At 38.1% G+C, this 15,912-nt stretch overlaps 1 protein-coding gene across 4 annotated transcripts in view; it reads left to right on the forward strand.

Annotated features, from left to right (window-relative positions):
- Nucleotides 1–15,912, forward strand: part of GRIA3 (glutamate ionotropic receptor AMPA type subunit 3) — a 311,476-nt gene that overhangs the window by 214,880 nt on the left and 80,684 nt on the right. For all 4 annotated transcript variants that reach the window (XR_011385359.1, XM_008273165.4, XM_002720270.5 and 1 more), the window contains exons 6-10: nucleotides 2,309–2,470; nucleotides 5,724–5,891; nucleotides 11,019–11,123; nucleotides 13,604–13,711; nucleotides 14,852–15,058. Coding sequence is in view for 3 of the 4 variants with exons in the window: in XM_008273165.4 (XP_008271387.1) it covers nucleotides 2,309–2,470; nucleotides 5,724–5,891; nucleotides 11,019–11,123; nucleotides 13,604–13,711; nucleotides 14,852–15,058 (750 nt within the window). In the remaining variant the exon portion in view is untranslated. The remainder of the gene's footprint in view (nucleotides 1–2,308; nucleotides 2,471–5,723; nucleotides 5,892–11,018; nucleotides 11,124–13,603; nucleotides 13,712–14,851; nucleotides 15,059–15,912) is intronic.

Raw genomic sequence — 15,912 nt, forward strand, 5'->3', positions numbered from 1 at the left:
ATCCCTTTTCTCTTAGGAAAGGAAGTGCCACTTTTCCATCCCAGGTTTTTAAAATACAGGCCAAAAATTGGGGCCGGCGCCATGGCACAATAGGTTAATCCTCTGCCTGCGGCACTGACATCCCATATAGGCACCAGTTCCAGTCCCAGCTGCTTCTCTTCCAATCCAGCTCTCTGCTGTGGCCTGGAAAAGCAGTGGAAGATGGCCCAAGTCCTTGGGCCCCTGCACCCATGTGGGAGACATGGAAGAAGGACCTGGCTCCTGGCTTCAGATCAGCACAATCTGGCCATTGAGGCTATTTGGGGAGTGAACCAACGGAAAGAAGACCTTTCTCTCTGTCTCTCCCTCTCACTATCTGTAACTCTACCACTCCAATAAATAAATAAATAAATATTTTTTAAAATACAGGCCAAATAAGCACCAGAGAGCCTACCCATCACCTACAATAGCAGACAAATGGGTTGTTGGTCCCTTTTTTTGATGTAATATTTGTTAACTGCCAAACATGTTCTGGCATGAAAAATTAATTAAAGCTATTGTTAAAGTTTCATATCAGCCTTTTGTTTATATGTTTAGGGGTTGGGAGTGGGGAGTCAGCTTAAGCCCCAACAGTAGTCAGCAGGCGGCAAATGGGAGAAAACAGAGTTTAGATTTTCTAATAAAGGAGGCTTTGGGGAGAAAACTCACCATAACAAGTTAATATTAATTTTCAAAACAATTTTAGTTATCAGAAAGGAGGAGTCTTTGTGATGCAAACTATTTGGCTCTTTGTCCAGTCTCCATTGACTCAAATTCCACTTATGAAATCAAGACAAAGGGGGCCGAGTAATAACTGGAAACCTTATTTCACTAAAATATTTTCTAAGACTGCCTGATTACCCATGCTAAAGAAATGTAAAATTAAAGACAGCAGAGGTTGGGGTGGTGCCTGGAGAAGCACACAAAACAGGGAGTAGAGAGGGCTTCTGGAAATTGGTTCTATTAACATTTTCTGTTTGTAAATAGTCATCAAGCTATACACGTAAAGATATGCGCACTTGTCTATATGATTACTATACTTCAATAAAACGTTCTTAGAATTAAAAAGGAAGGAAAACTAAAGAATTGATGGAGAGCTGAGTGATTCAGGTGTGCGCATTTATCACAACTTACTGAATAGCACATTTAAGATTTGTGAATTTCACTGGAATGTAAATTTTACCTGAAAAAGAAAGGAAAACAAAAAGAACTGTACACAAACACTGAGCTCTAATTAATGGTTTGCATGCTGAAATCTTCAGAGGTGAAGAATACTAAATACTGCAACTTGCTTTGAAATGCATCCCAAAAGTGGAATGGATTGATGAATGGATAAAAATATTAATTATAGAATCTGAGTAATGATTATATTGGTGTTCACTATGATTTTTTCAACTTTATTGTATATCTGGAAAAATATTAAAATGTTGAGCATAGGTCTAAAGAAGGGAGAAAGAATTCTCTCCATTTCTCTATGACTAAAAATACCGACTTCAATCCTTTGAGGCCCCTAATTAGCAGCAATTAGCGGGAGCTAGGTTTCCAGCAGAAGCGGCAGCAGTTCCTGGCCCAGTTGTCCCAGAAGACAACAACGCCCAGTAGAGCTAGTGGGGCCCAGGTAGAAATGGCTGAGGTGTGAACGCTGGAGAGATTCCTTCAGGAGGTTTAGGTGGCAGAGGCACCAGATGGTAAACAGAACAAGTTAAGAAGAAAATGGTAGATGCTATGCAGATGTCAAGATTCATTTATGGACACATGTGAGATGTACCCTGGGGTTTGTACCATTGTATACAACCACGCTGTCAGTTTCACTCATTGGCATTTCTATAAATCACAAATGTCTAAAGTACTTGTTACTAGAATCTGAAGCACTCTGCTGGGTTTGGCATGTTAGGCTGAAGAAAAGGTTTTTATATCTCTTGTGAGGGTCAGACTTACTCAGCACTTTCCAGTTACATAAAGCATTGTATTTGGAGTCAATGAAGAAAGGCTGAAAATACAAGCAAATGAAACCAATTGAAATATTGGCTTAAAATCAGCACCTATGTTTGTCCATGTGGCAGCTACACTAAATAAAGACATGGGCACTAAAATGAAGGAATTTCTCCGTCACGAATCAATTTTCTAAGACATATCACCCTAAGGATTAATTTTATAGCCAAGGCTTTCTTCATTGCTAGTAAGTGGTCCCAGGGATGGAGATTTCACTTCATGCTCAGCACTCTAGTGGACGTGGTGAGTAAGAATACTCAGCTCCCACAATCATGACTTCCTTTCAATGTCTTTCTAGGGTTTTACTGATATTTTGCTGGAAAGAGTCATGCATGGAGGAGCCAACATTACAGGTTTCCAGATTGTCAACAACGAGAACCCTATGGTTCAGCAGTTCATACAGCGCTGGGTGAGGCTGGATGAAAGGGAATTCCCTGAAGCCAAGAATGCACCATTAAAGGTAACAGATAAAGCCAAGGCCAGCTTTTCCAACCATCTGGGTGTGGTCTTCATATACTTGCAACCATCCTGTGGTCAAGTGGTCTTCCCTCAGAAATGATTCAAAGAAGCTACTGCATTTGAAAAATAAGGCACAAAACAAAGAAGCTGTAGAGAATGAGATCTGAGAATTCCGGGTTTGGGAATAAGTTAACTTAATTTTTTAATGAATTTCATTTGTAATATGCTCATACCAATTTACAATATTGCAAGAACCTGAGCCAGGCAAAGGGTGGGGGCAATGGGAATAAGTGAGGAAGACTGATAGCCTGAAACAGAAAATTAGATTTTACATTATTTATGTGATTGCTTTGTGTTAATAAGTTCCATGAATCTCAGAACACCCAGGTGAATTAGGCTCTAGTACAGAGTGTGTGTTGCCTATATGTGTATTGAACAGAAATGTTTTCCTGCCTGCAAAAGTATCTTTAGAAATAATTAGATTGCCTTAGTTACTCATTTTCACAAAATCAAGATAAGACTATTAAAAGCAGAAACTCATGCTTAAGGTGCATATTTCCATATATATATTCCCCTAGGGCTAGAAATCCTATTATTTAAAAATCAGGAATTAAAACAGATAAATTAGAGGAAAGCTACTAATATTACACAAAGGCTCCTTCAAATGTACTTTTTAAGTAACTCATTCCCTCAGTACATTGATTCAAGTATGAAAACAACTTTAAATTCTTCCTTCCTGGTATAGTGAAAGTATGTGTCACAGCTGTGACACCAGATGAGGGATCAAGTAGAGTGGGAACCTTTCCTTAAAAAAGGGACATGGAGGGGGGAGTCTCCTTTCTCATGGCTTTAAGACAGGCATCTTCACATCCTTACCCTCTGGCAAGAATAGAGGATAACAGAGAATACAGACCAGAGAAAAGGAGATACAATCTTTACCATCTGTGTAGGTCCACTCTAATTGGGTCACACTAGAAAGTAATCCAAGTGGAACTTTAATTACACACTTGGTATGTCCTAGAAAAGTTGTGAGCTAAACAAAGTTTTATGATCAGTTAAGTCATTCATTAGCTAAGTGGTACCCTGTTGGTGTAGGAATTATACATGCCAGATTTCTCCAGGACAGTCTTGTTTCAAAATATTCTACCCCATGATCAGTTATCCTAATTTGCTTCAGTTAATATAGCCACAGTCCCTGTGAGGGATCATTTTCTAACAAATCTTTTTTTATGTACTAAATAGTATTTATCCTTTCACTACACTTAAGTAAGTTTATATGAGAGTACTTCAAAAACTTCACAGGAAATGAAATTGAATGCTCATTTCAGTGCCAAAAACTTTTGAAATCCATGCATACATTTTTTATAATATGCATTTTCCATAAACTTTTTGAAGGCCTCTTGTACTCATGCATTTCAAAAAATTTTATACCAAAATAAGCTTACCTTTTAATTCAATTTTCCAAGAACTTTTTGAAGTACTATTACACAAATTTAGATTTTCATAAAATTTCCTATGTGCATTGCTTTATGGTCCTTACATGTAGCTGATAATAGATGAGATAAATTCACTTATTTGAGATTTTAGGAGGGTACCTACAATGTGCCAGGCACTAGTAGGCACAATAAAACAGACAAAAATAAAGAGTATGAAAACAGTTCTACAAAGTAATTTATGCCTGTGCTGAGATACAATTTGCACAAAGAGAAGGAAGAAATCTCAGCTTTGGATTATTCACTGATGATATGGTATGGATAACGTAACGTTCTAGAACCTGCTGAGAACTTTTCTGGTTTATAAGTAAAAGCCCTTCAAATAAGACAAATATTTAAACAGATAGTTATAACTTTCAGATTTCCTTGCTTAGTACTAGTCACTTCAGAAGCCTGTACTGAATGAATCAGACAAAAAAAAAGTTCACTTTAAAAATTGGTGTAAAGTGTCATTGATTTGGAAATAAAATTGTCTAAAGATTAAAATCCTGATTGCTTAATTTAATCTGTTTTAGAAACACTTCCTTTTAGGGCATTTTTCAGAAGGGGGCATTCTCATGAATTGGTCCTTAGAAGTTAAATAAAGTAGAAAATTAAACGGTTTTTATGGCATGGCTTAGAAAGGACTATATTAAGATTGCTGACAATTTATGCAATCTTCTGGAAAGAAAACCACCACTATGTTGAGTTTGCACAGGACAACAAAAGACACAAAGATTCTTCTTCACGAAAGAACATATGGCCCCTGTTAGTCATACTTGATGATTTGCTTCTGAAAGAAAAGTAGCATGAGAAATGTCAGAAAAGTAAATTGATAGTTGTAGAGACAACCATATACTCACTCCCAATTGTATTTGTACATAATATATAGCAAGAGAACTCTCTCTAGGACTTTTAAAAAAATCAGCAATATTCTATATTCTACCAGTATTTGTCAGCCTTACAGAATGTGTCAGCTCATTTTAATCATACTTTGTTGATTTGTTTAATGAAAAACCATCTACCATTTCAAAATTGCAGATAATCAAATCCCCTATATTAAGTGACTTCATCCCTAGAAGAGCATAGCAATATATCCAAGAACAGAAAATAAATATTCTTGCTTGAAAGAGATAGCATCATGGAGTATTGCCTATGAATTGTCAACATTATCAGATTTAAAACTCAATAACAATTGCAATTTGCTATAATCAAAAACCAGCTTTACTTTTTGTGGCCCCCCCAGGAAACAAAACTGATTTATTGCTGGCCACAGGTCCTAGCTCACTAGAAACATGGTCCGGACAGAAATGATTAATGTTCCCCTCAAAATTAATTTCAAGCTGTCTAACTTAGCTATTTTCATTTTCCCCTAAGTAAACACTAGATCTGAATTTTCTATTATAAACAGCAATAACCCAGTCTTGCTTTAGGATATGCTGTTTCCTCTCCCATCTATATATGCCATCCCTTAACTTCACATTGTAAAAGACCTGGGCTTTTAGTAGTCACTCACTCAATGTGAAGCACAGTTTGGAGAGCAAGAGAGGGATTCCCTTGAGCCATTTCATCTTAATAATCTTAACACTTGCACACATGAGGTAAAAGGCATTTTCCTAGGATGAATCAAAGCCAGGCTTGCCAGAGAGATCTCTTGACTCAAATAATTAGAAGAGTGACTTCATAGAGCAAGAGGTGGCGATGAATGAAAATTATAAGGAAGAGGCAAGTTTTGAGGATGTCACTCGTCATGCTATCTTGTTTTCCATGCATCTATTTCAGTATACATCTGCATTGACACACGATGCGATACTGGTCATAGCAGAAGCATTCCGCTACCTGAGGAGGCAGCGAGTGGATGTGTCCCGGAGAGGCAGTGCTGGGGATTGCTTAGCAAATCCTGCTGTGCCCTGGAGTCAAGGAATTGACATTGAGAGAGCTCTGAAAATGGTAAAAGACCACAATGGGTCACTGCGGGGCCAGGGGTTGGGGGGATAATAGAGACACCAAAAGATGAGACTTGGATCTTAAGAAAAGACATACTGAAAGGAGTAGGATTGGAGTCTATAGAATCTTGGCATGTGCAGATAGGATGAATATAGATATTTATTCACCCAAAACTAGAAATCTAAAAATAGGACATTCTTTTTAAAATAAAATCACATTATTTATTGGAAAGGCAGAGCAACAGAGTGAGAAGGAGAGACACAGATCTTCCTTCTACTGCTTCACTCCCCAAATGCCCACAACAACCACCAGGGCTGGGCCAGGCCAAAGCCAAGAACCAGGAACTCTAGCCTGGTCTTCCACGTGGATGGCAAAGGTCCAAGTACTTGGAGTCATTTTCCACTACTTTCCCTGGTGTATTAGCAGGGACCCAGATCGGAGGCAGAGCTGCTGGGACTCAACTCAGTACTCCAGTATGGGATGATGGCATCACAACCTGCTGCGCCTCAACACAGGCTCCAAACATTTCACTCCTGAAACTTGAAAAATGTGGGGTTGATGCTGTGGAGTAGGGGGTAAAGCTGCTGCCTGCAACCCTGGCATCCCATATGGGTGCCAGTTCTAGTCCCGGCTGCTCCACTTTCAATCCAGCTCTTTGCTATGGCCTGGGAAAGCAGTAGAAGATGGCCCACATCTTTGGGCCCCTGCACCCACATGGGAGACCTGAAAGAAGCTCCTGGCTCCTGGCTTCGGCTCAGCCCATCTCTGGCCATTGTGGCCATTTGGGGAGTGAACCAGCAGATAGAAGACCTTTCTCTGTCTTTCCCTCTCTCTATGTAAACTCTGGCTTTCAAATAAATAAATAAATCTTAAAAAGAAAATATAAAGAATTGAAACAAAAATTTTTAAAAACTTGAAAAATGGCAAATTCAGAGCAAATGTATGTTCATTTCTGTACTGTACTGTGGATAGTAAACAGAATTCAGTAGTACCCTCAGAAGTTATGGACTAAATGTATAAATAGTTTCAAAAAATTTCAAACTTTCTAGAAAGATGGTGTTTCATACAGAGATTGGGATATTGTGTGAGACATTCCTAATTTCACAACAGACATTTAAAAGAACAACAGCATCCTCTGGCTCATCAGACAAATCATTAGCCTGGATAGAGTGCGGAACTGAGCCAGCATGGTAGTATTAATGTTGCCAAAAAGAACACTTATACTGTTCTACAAGAAGAAATGCAGGAACATGATACATTTGTAGGCCTACTTAAGAGCCTTTTGCCCAATGCCTCAAAGAAAACGCCTGTAGAAAAGTACAAGGAATCAATGGAAAGACAGTCAAATAGGTCACTTGTTTTTACTATTTACTGGGTAGGGGATCATTTAAGGCTCCAAGCAGTGTCTTTTGAACAGATTCCATTATTTACACTAGGAGCAGCATCACCCATTCATTGCACTTTTCCAAGCAAGAGCTCTTTCCTGAATATTTTGCTTTATGCCTGCCTCATGTGCCTGCATACATTAAAATGAGCCTTCAAGAATACAAGAAACGCTTATTTTTCCTTATTTAATTATCCTGATGTTTGGGACATCCAAATAAACAAAAAGATAGGCCATGATAAGATAATTCTGTGTATAACCCAGCAATGAGGAATTTGTAACAGCCTCATAGCGTACATCATTCTGTGTAGTTGGCTCGCTTACTGCTGTCTTCAATTTGCCAAGTTGGAAGCATTCAATCAAAAGGGGTTAGTAGCCCCTGTGTCTCTCTCCAAGAAAGAGATATGACTCATTCTCCCATCATGCAGATTTTGATGTCATTATGTCAGTTCCCTAACAAATGCCCTAAGTGTAGTTTTATGGAGGTAGCACTACACAATTTTGAAGAGTAGTTAATTAAATTCAACCTTCACAGCGGTTACAAGATTTGTATTGTCAGGTGAAACAGAATGATGAGTGAGATAGAAAACTCCCTCAGAATGAATCAGAAGGATTTTTTATCAACAAAATCTCAAGGGATAGGAGCCAGCATCTCCAAATGACTTGCCATGTATGACACAAACAACCACCTTCCCCAAATAAAGAACTGGCTACCAGAATGAAAGACAAGAAATTAATTTGGCTAGAAATAATTAGATTGGTCACAGTATTGCAAAGAAAAATTTCTGCACATCTAACTCACTGATAAAGCTCAAGCTATAAGGCAGATAGGTAACTTTGCTCTCCAGGCCTCCACACACAACTAAAAGGATGCTTTACCTCTTTTACAGGACCCCTCCTCCTATTGCTCTAGAAAAACTAGAAAGCATCAACCTTTTCCAAAAGCAGACACTAGAATTGCACAGGGACTGGGAGGGAGGCTGGTCTAAAGTGCTGAGTGTTTTATCATATTAAAAGAATTCCCATTTTATTTGAGTTCATTAAAGTAAAATTGTAGAACATAAAGGCACTCCTCATTGTGACTATCACGTTGTTGTTTCTCAATAAGTCATTCTCTCTTCATTCAAAGAAATCTGCCAAACAAAATTACTGTCTGATAGGGGTTCCTAAGGGACCTGTGCTAATGAATAAAACAAGACATCATTCATTGACCAAATATTTATTGATCACCTATAACCATGTATCAAGCTCCATATTAATATATGAACACGAGAAAAGATGAGGGAGTCCACATTTAAATTGCAATATCTAAACAAGTGCTTTGAAATATTTGAAAGCCACTTGCAGATTGGATAATCATTCTCTCCACAATCTGCAAGTATTGCCAAGATCAGCTTTAGCCCTTGTCTGCTGAAATATCTGTCCCAAATTTAAAGTCATTGAAACTTGTTCAATAAACATGTGTTGAGCACCTGCCCTATCCCAGTCACTATATTATTTGCTGAAAGCACAGAAAAAGAATGTTTCTCATCTTGAGATGTTGTCAGTCTAGCAAAAGAGTTGGAAATAGAGAGGAGGTTAGAATATTCTGGTTAAGACCTATACAGGGTGTTAAGAATTAAAGAAGGGATCCCAGATGGGACTGTAGAAAACTGTCACTGACATTCAATACCAGACCACATCTTTAAAAGCAGATTCCTCTCTTAGTGATAGTCCAATTCTACTTCTACCCATTAACCATTAAAATCATGGGGTCTGGAATCTCTTGGATATATTTTGCCTGTCCAGTTCATACAGCATATTCAGATAGGCTGGATCTTTTGAAATATATTATTTTTTAATTTTATTAATTTTCATTTTATTTTAAAGTCAGCGAGAGAGAGAGAGAGAGAAAAGGGTGGGGGAAGTCTTCCATCCACTGGTTCACTTCCCAGATGGCCACAAGAGCTCTGGCTGGGCCAGATGGAAACCAGGAGGGGCCCAAGTACTTGACCCATCACCTTCTGTCCCTAAGGGAGGGCATTAGCAAGAAGCTGGAATCAGAAGTAGAACCAGGATTTGAACCCAGGAACTCTGATATAGGATACAGATGTCCCAAATGGCCTCTTAACTGCTGTACCAAACACCTACCCATAGAAATATACAATTGTTAATGAGACTTGAATCCCTTGCTATTTCCACTAATGAAGAATTTCCTTAATAAACTCCTTTGCCATTGTCTCTGCCCTAATTCCTCTCCAAGAATTCAATGCTCAAAATGGAGTATAAAGAGTTCCTCACAGCATGCATTGGTCCCATCCTACTGGATAAGTAATTTGTATCTCAATCAAAAGTCCTTTTATTTAGAAGTATGATGTCACTTTCTCTGCAAGCCTATGCTGACAATAGTACTTAGGTTGGTTCGGTCAGCTGGACAATTATCTTGCTTCCAGTTAGTTATGTTGGAGAATTTCTCCTTCAACAGAAACAGGTTCCTACTAATGATGTGCAAAACCCCTTCTCCTTAAAAAGATGGTTCCTAATATTTGACATCAATTTTCCCTTCTACATCACAAGCCCATTTACCTCTGACAGCTTGTTGTTTTCTGTGAGGGAAAAAGTATTCCATTCTTTCTTTCATTCAGGATAATGAGAAATTCTTTTTCTTTGAAGCAAAATCTTTGACCCTTATTCAACAGACGAGTAGTGCAAGGGGTTAGCAATGATGACATATTTAGACAGGGTCTTTCATCCGGTGTTCTATACCATAAAATAGGTAAGGAAAGCTCTCCTCCCAGCAGAAATGGCCTCCTATTAGTTCAAAATACTAGGCCTACATCTATGAAAAATTGTGGCATACACGAAATCTGTATTTAGTATCCCAAAAAGGTATTAAGGCTTCCAGAATCTCTTTCTTGTCTAGTGCACCATATACCTGGTCCATTAGACTTGAAAAATCTCATCAGTCTTTGGATTGTTCTTCAATGGCTTAGCTCTCTGCTACATGTCTGTAGCCAGGCAGAGGTTCAATAAGAGGGCAAACTCATTTCTATTGCTTTAGTAGCTGGCAAATGTGTAACTCTCTCAAAAAAGTAACTAAATTAACTTTTATTAATAATAATAATGAATATAGCTAGGATGTATTGCAGTGCTGACTACTTGCCAGACACTGTTCTCAACACCATATATGTATAACTCATTTAATCCTTCCCAAAAATCTGAGGGGTAGTTACTTTAGTACATATCACTTTAAAGATTAGGCCACAGAGGTTTTAAAAATGCATTAAGGAGTATGGCTAAAGTCTTCCAGTTAGTAAGTGATAAGGCTAGGAAATGAATCCAGGAGGCCCAGAGCCCAAGTTACTGAAATCAGATCATGTTCAGGTATCAGGGATACTAACATAAGACACACCATGGTTCCCAAGAAGCTCACAGTTTAGTAAAATACATTAGCTTGGAGTAGCCTGAAGAATCTTCTTCAGAAAGAACTAATGGAAATTTCAGGCCCTTGAATAAGTGGTGGTAGCATTGTCACCATATAGGTAACTGCCTCTCACTCAAAAATTCTTAACTTTTTCAAAGCCATACCAAGAAAATACTGTGAATGAAATGAAGAACTGTATAGACTTGATCTAGTGTATAGAGCTCAATGACTCAAGATAAAAGTTCCCAAGATTTCAAGATCTGACATTGAACCTCATCCCAGAGACCTACAAGGCAATAATGAGATGCTATTTACAAATTTTACACTTTTCCCTTTCTACCAGGTACAAGTACAAGGAATGACTGGAAACATCCAATTTGACACTTACGGACGTAGGACAAATTATACCATAGATGTGTATGAAATGAAAGTCACTGGTTCTCGAAAAGTAAGTAACCAAAATGGACATCCAAAGAAAAAGTCTTTTCAAGGTTGACAGCACTCAGATGCAAGAAAATAGATATTAGGAAGCACACACAAAGCAAATGCCCACACATCATTTTTGCTTTTCTATTTGGTGAGAAGTATAAGAAGATATGATATGCAGAGTTTTTTTGATAATAAAAATGATCCAGCCATACACTTTTTTGAAGTTTAATCTTTTATTTGTGGTTCTAATCATTGCATATTATTATTTATTAATAATATGTATTATTATTACACAATTTAATATGTATAGTTAATCTATAGGGTTTTTTAACTTTTATTTAATAAATATAAATTTCCAAGGTACAGCTTTTGGATTGATTACAGTGGCTTCCCCCCCCCATAACTTCCCTCCCTCCAGCAACCCTCCCATCTCCCACTCCCTCTCCCATTCCATTCACATCAAGATTAATTTTCAATTCTCTTTATATACAGAATATCAATTTCGTATATACTGAGTAAAGATTTCAACAGTTTGCACCCACACAGAAACACAAAGTGTAAAGTACTGTTTGAGTACTAGTTGTAGCATTAATTCACATTGTACAACACATTAAGGACAGAAATCCCACATGAGGAGTAAGTGCACAGTGACTCCTGTTGTAGACTTAACAATTGACACTCTTGTTTATGGCATCAGTAGTCACCCGAGGCTCTTGTCATGGGTTGCCAAGGCTATGGAAGCCTCTTGAGTTCGCTAACTCCAATCTTATTTAGACAAGGTCATAGTCAAAGTGGAAGTTCTGTCCTCCCTTCAGAGAAAAGTACCTCCTTCTTTGATGGCTCTTTCTTTCCACTGGGATCTCACTCACAGAGATCTTTCATTTAGGTCTTTTTTTTTTCCCAGAGTGTCTTGGTTTTCCATGCCTAAAATACTCTCATGGGCTCTTCAGCCAGATCCAAATGCCTTAAGGGCTGATTCTGAGGCCAGAGTGCTATTTAGGACATCCGCCATTCTATGAGTCTGTTGTGTATCCCACTTCCCATGTAGGATCATTCTCTCCTTTTTAATTCTATCAGTTAGTATTAGCAGACACTAGTCTTGTTTATGTGATCCCCTTGACTCTTAATCCTATCATTATGATCAATTGTGAACTGAAATTGATCACTTTGACTAGTGAGATGGCATTGGTACATGCCACCTTGATGGGATTGAATTGGAATCCCCTGGCACATTTCTAACTCTACCATTTGGGGCAAGTCAGCTTGAGCATGTCCCAAATTGTACATCTCCTCCCTCTCTTATTCCCACTCTTATATTTAACAGGGATCACTTTTCAGTTAACTTTAAACACCTAAGAATAATTGTATGTTAATGAAAGAGTTCAACCAATAGTATTAAGTAGAACAAAAAAATACTCAAAGGGATAAAGTATTAAGTTGTTCATCGATAGTCAGGACAAGGGCTGATCATGTCAATGTTTCTCATAGTGTCCATTTCACTTCAACAGGTTTCCTTTTTGGTGCTCGGTTAGTTGTCACCAATCAGGGAGAACATATGATATTTGTCCCTTTGGGACTGGCTTATTCCACTCAGCATGATGTTTTCCAGATTCCTCCATTTTGTTGCAAATGACCGGATTTCATTGTTTTCTACTGCTGTATAGTATTGTATAGAGTACATGTCCCATAATTTCTTTATCCAGTCTACTGTTGATGGGCATTTAGGTTGATTCCAGGTCTTAGCTATTGTGAATTGAGCTGCAATAAACATTAAGGTGCAGACAGCTTTTTTATTTGCCAATTTAATTTCCTTTGGGTAAATTCCAACAATTTTAAAGGGAGGATTTCTCTCCGAGGCTGGTCCTATAAAAGTGACAGAATCAAAAGTTATAAATAGCTTCTTGCAATAAATGAAAAAAATCACAAATGTTATAATATGTTGTTATTTAATCAGAGTCTTCCAGAATATGTAAGATTTTAGCAAAAGAATTGAAAAACAGTTATCTTTCCACTTTGTCAACTCATCTATCAAATGGACTCTGGATAAAGTACCTTTATCTATAGCTGAATTCCATATGACCACTCTACTTCTATCACACTAAGGGTTGAGTTAGACATGAAGTGGCAATTTAATATGCATCTGATAAAACCCCTCAGAACATAAAATATATTTGTGCCATTTCTATAAGATACTCACTGGTTTCCCAGCCATCCTTCATCTCCCAGCCAATAACCCTACAGTGACACAAATTATTTAATAAAACATAAGCAAGGGTGAGGTAGAAATGGGAACTCCCAAGATGAAGGAACAGTGCATCTGTGTGTGTCAGTGATGGGGTACTGGTGGGAGTGGAAAGACAGAGGGAGATAGATGGATCCTTATAAAGGTCAAAATGCTTTAAAAAAAAAAAAAGTTCCATTCTACAACAGCACTTGAATTTCTTGCAGTACTTTTTGAGTGAAAAATACGCATCCAGGTCAAACATGTGCTTTTTCTAGGCTGGCTACTGGAATGAATATGAAAGGTTTGTGCCTTTCTCAGATCAGCAAATCAGCAATGACAGTGCATCAGCAGAGAATCGGACCATAGTGGTGACTACCATTCTGGTAAGTGTGGACAGAGGTAAGCAGGCTTTCCATTCAGCAAGATTGCTGTATTCTGAAAAGCATTATTCAGCAGTAGGAAAGACTGAAAGCTCAATCAGTGAGAACTTCCAACAGGACATCTCAGGAACCCCTTGCCATGACAAGAACGGGATGTCATTTTTTAAAAGAAGCAAAGAAAGAAAAAGAATATTAATTTGGAGCAGTCTCAAAGATAATACTCCTCTTTTTACCTCCTCACCCCATACATCTGATATTTCTGGACTTGAAATCTAATTCATTGTGAAGGAGGCAGCACTGTGTGGAGGACAGAGCAGATCACTAACCTATATAACCTATATAACTCTGGAAGTTCCAACTTCTCTGACCCTCATGTTGTTGTTGTTGTTGTTTAATTTATGGAATGGGTAGAATAATAATCTCCTACCTATGTCACAAGACCATTTCAAGGTACAATTTACCATATAAACATTGTCTGCAAGATTCAAAGTGCTATTAAAATGTGAGATAGTATTTTAATTTATTTTTATTTTTTTTCCAAAAGCTTATTTGTTTTACTGAATGAAGTACAACCCTGGCTTAAAAATAAGTATGCCACTAGGTGTGAAATTGTGATTAACTGAATGAAAACTTAGCTCTATTTGACCTTTCATTTAAATATACATAGCAAATACTCACTTTGTCCAAGGTACTGTAGTGGGCCCTAGGGATAGAAAAAACATGTAAGCTACAAACTTTGACCTCAAAGATCACAGTGTTTCCCCAGAGCTTGTCTGGGCTGCTTCTGGATCAAACCTGGAAAATTCTGAGAAATCAAAAGCAGTTCACCTTCATGTAACTAAGGGAAATACCTCTGCCCAATTTGACTAAATCAAAGACTTTACAGGCAAAAACTGATGCCTCTTTCAAACTCTGAAAAAGAACTTAAATCCTCCTCTATTTCCCTCAATCATCAGGTAGGAACTGCAAGGAATATGTGACCCAGTGAATTGTCAGTTGAGGCTCATCTGCCTATTAAGTTAAATACTTTCAAGGCACTTTTCATACACCAAACCTCAATAGACACAAAGGGGAAAGTATTAATTTTATTATCTCTTAGAAAAATACTTAAGTAATCCTTTGATCTTCCTTTTGATCCCAAAGGAATCACCATATGTAATGTATAAGAAGAACCATGAGCAACTGGAAGGAAATGAACGATATGAGGGCTATTGTGTAGACTTAGCCTATGAAATAGCTAAACATGTAAGGATCAAATACAAATTGTCTATTGTCGGCGACGGGAAATATGGCGCCAGGGATCCAGAGACTAAAATATGGAACGGCATGGTTGGGGAACTTGTCTACGGAGTAAGTTTATTTTCAACTGTGCTATCATTTATTTCTGTGCTTTCTGATGAACAAAAATAGATGGTTCAATTTTCAAGTGCATCACATATCCAAGTGTACAGTTTTCATATAGGCTGCAAAAAAAACATTCTATTCAACAGTTGAATGCTGTAAAGGCAGGGTGTCAATGTCATCCTTTGGGCAACAGGATTATTTTACTCAAAGGAAAGTAGAAGTGGGGAATTTTATTTGGCAACATTCAGCACAGCCTGCCTTCTATTGAAAACCTGTTCCTTCTGTATTCTGTGTCTCAGGCAGCAAAGTCACCACCCACATAGTTGCCTAAGCAACGTTGCCCAAGCAACCCCATCATCTTTCCTTATTGTTACCCTCATACCTAATCAGTTACCAAATCCTACACATTTTACTCTTAAGTCTTTAAAACCCAGACACACTCTTCATCCTCGCCATCATTATCTTAGTTAAGGTTCTTACCATTTGCCAGGTACTGAAATTGGGTTTTTTTCCTGCCTCTGTTCTTACCTGGCAAGTCAGATTTCCACATTACTATAATTTCCCACTTTAAAAAGTCAAGGATAAAATTCAAATTCCTCCGCATAGCAAATAAGGCACTTCATAATCTAGCACCCGCCTACCCCTCTAGCTTCATCTTGTACTCTTTCCCCTCCACACTCAATGTTCCAGCTATAGCAAAGTATGTACTGTTCCCTGAAGATGCTGAGCTCTCACTTACAGCATGCCTGGAATTACTTTTGCCTCTCTTCCGCCAACTACCACCACCTACTAGTCCTCCAGAAGTCAGGGGTGGGACCTTTTTCAGGAAACCTTCCCTAATCCTATCTACTTGCCTGCAG

The sequence above is a fragment of the Oryctolagus cuniculus genome, chromosome X (assembly GCF_964237555.1).
Source record: "Oryctolagus cuniculus chromosome X, mOryCun1.1, whole genome shotgun sequence".
Classification (NCBI taxonomy): Eukaryota; Metazoa; Chordata; class Mammalia; order Lagomorpha; family Leporidae; genus Oryctolagus; species Oryctolagus cuniculus.